We start from the raw sequence: 773 nt of genomic DNA, 5'->3' as shown, positions 1-773 counted from the left end.
TAGCAGCTGTGTCGGACGGATCCCCCAGAACTAATGAAGATAAAGGCATCGAATCCTGGAGACAAAAACAAGTTAAAGAAGAAACTTTTAAACTTTTATTTTATTTAAATTATGTATTTGTTTTGACATTCATGTAACAAACAACATCTCTTAAGTTTCGTTCATTAAAACGGTTTTTACGGACGTCAGCAGGTTGATTTTAGCTGATTTACTCACGAATCTGCTGTTCATAGACACCGCCAGGTTGGACAGAACCGGAGCAGAACCGACCCACAGGAAGAACCCACCGCTGAGCTTCATCACGTGGAAGTGGACCACCTGCTCCAGGATCTTTTCGGAGAAATTGTGGACTTTGATGCCTTCAAACTCGGTCCCGTTCGGCGTTCCGTTCATTTTTAATTCCGGTTCTGTTCTGACGAGATCACCCAAATCTCGCGATAGTTGAATAACGGCTACTTCCGGTCCAAAGAACATTGACCAAAACTAATGTTTCATAAAATAAAATACAGAGTAATTACAGTCTGTCCCATTTTGCATTTCTTTTATACTTTGTTTTTAAATCTAGATTCATGAAAAGACATCCCAAATCTCGCTGTAAAACCACTGCTTTCGGTTTAGAACAAACTGGCAGGCTAAAGCAATCGATTTCTGATGATTTCTGATGATTTCTGATGAGCCAATGGATCCGAGAAAAGACAGTAAAAATCGAGTGGTAACTTTGTTGATGTAACTCTCCACAGTAAAACAAAACAAAACAAAAAAACATGTTTTTT

At 38.9% G+C, this 773-nt stretch overlaps 1 protein-coding gene across 1 annotated transcript; it reads right to left on the bottom strand.

The window, feature by feature from the left end:
* psmg4 (proteasome (prosome, macropain) assembly chaperone 4) lies at positions 1–642 on the bottom strand (the record flags this gene model as incomplete). The annotated part of the gene is given in 2 exon segments (XM_013999666.1): positions 1–55; positions 217–642. Coding segments are annotated over 2 exon segments (313 nt in total), but the record flags the coding sequence as incomplete, so codon positions are not given.
* Between the last annotated feature and the right edge of the window lie 131 nt (positions 643–773).

This window comes from Austrofundulus limnaeus, unplaced genomic scaffold (genome assembly GCF_001266775.1).
Source record: "Austrofundulus limnaeus strain Quisiro unplaced genomic scaffold, Austrofundulus_limnaeus-1.0 Scaffold2401, whole genome shotgun sequence".
Taxonomy (NCBI): domain Eukaryota; kingdom Metazoa; phylum Chordata; class Actinopteri; order Cyprinodontiformes; family Rivulidae; genus Austrofundulus; species Austrofundulus limnaeus.
The sequence above is the reverse complement of the archived record's forward strand: the minus strand, read 5'-3'. Positions and strand labels throughout refer to the sequence as shown.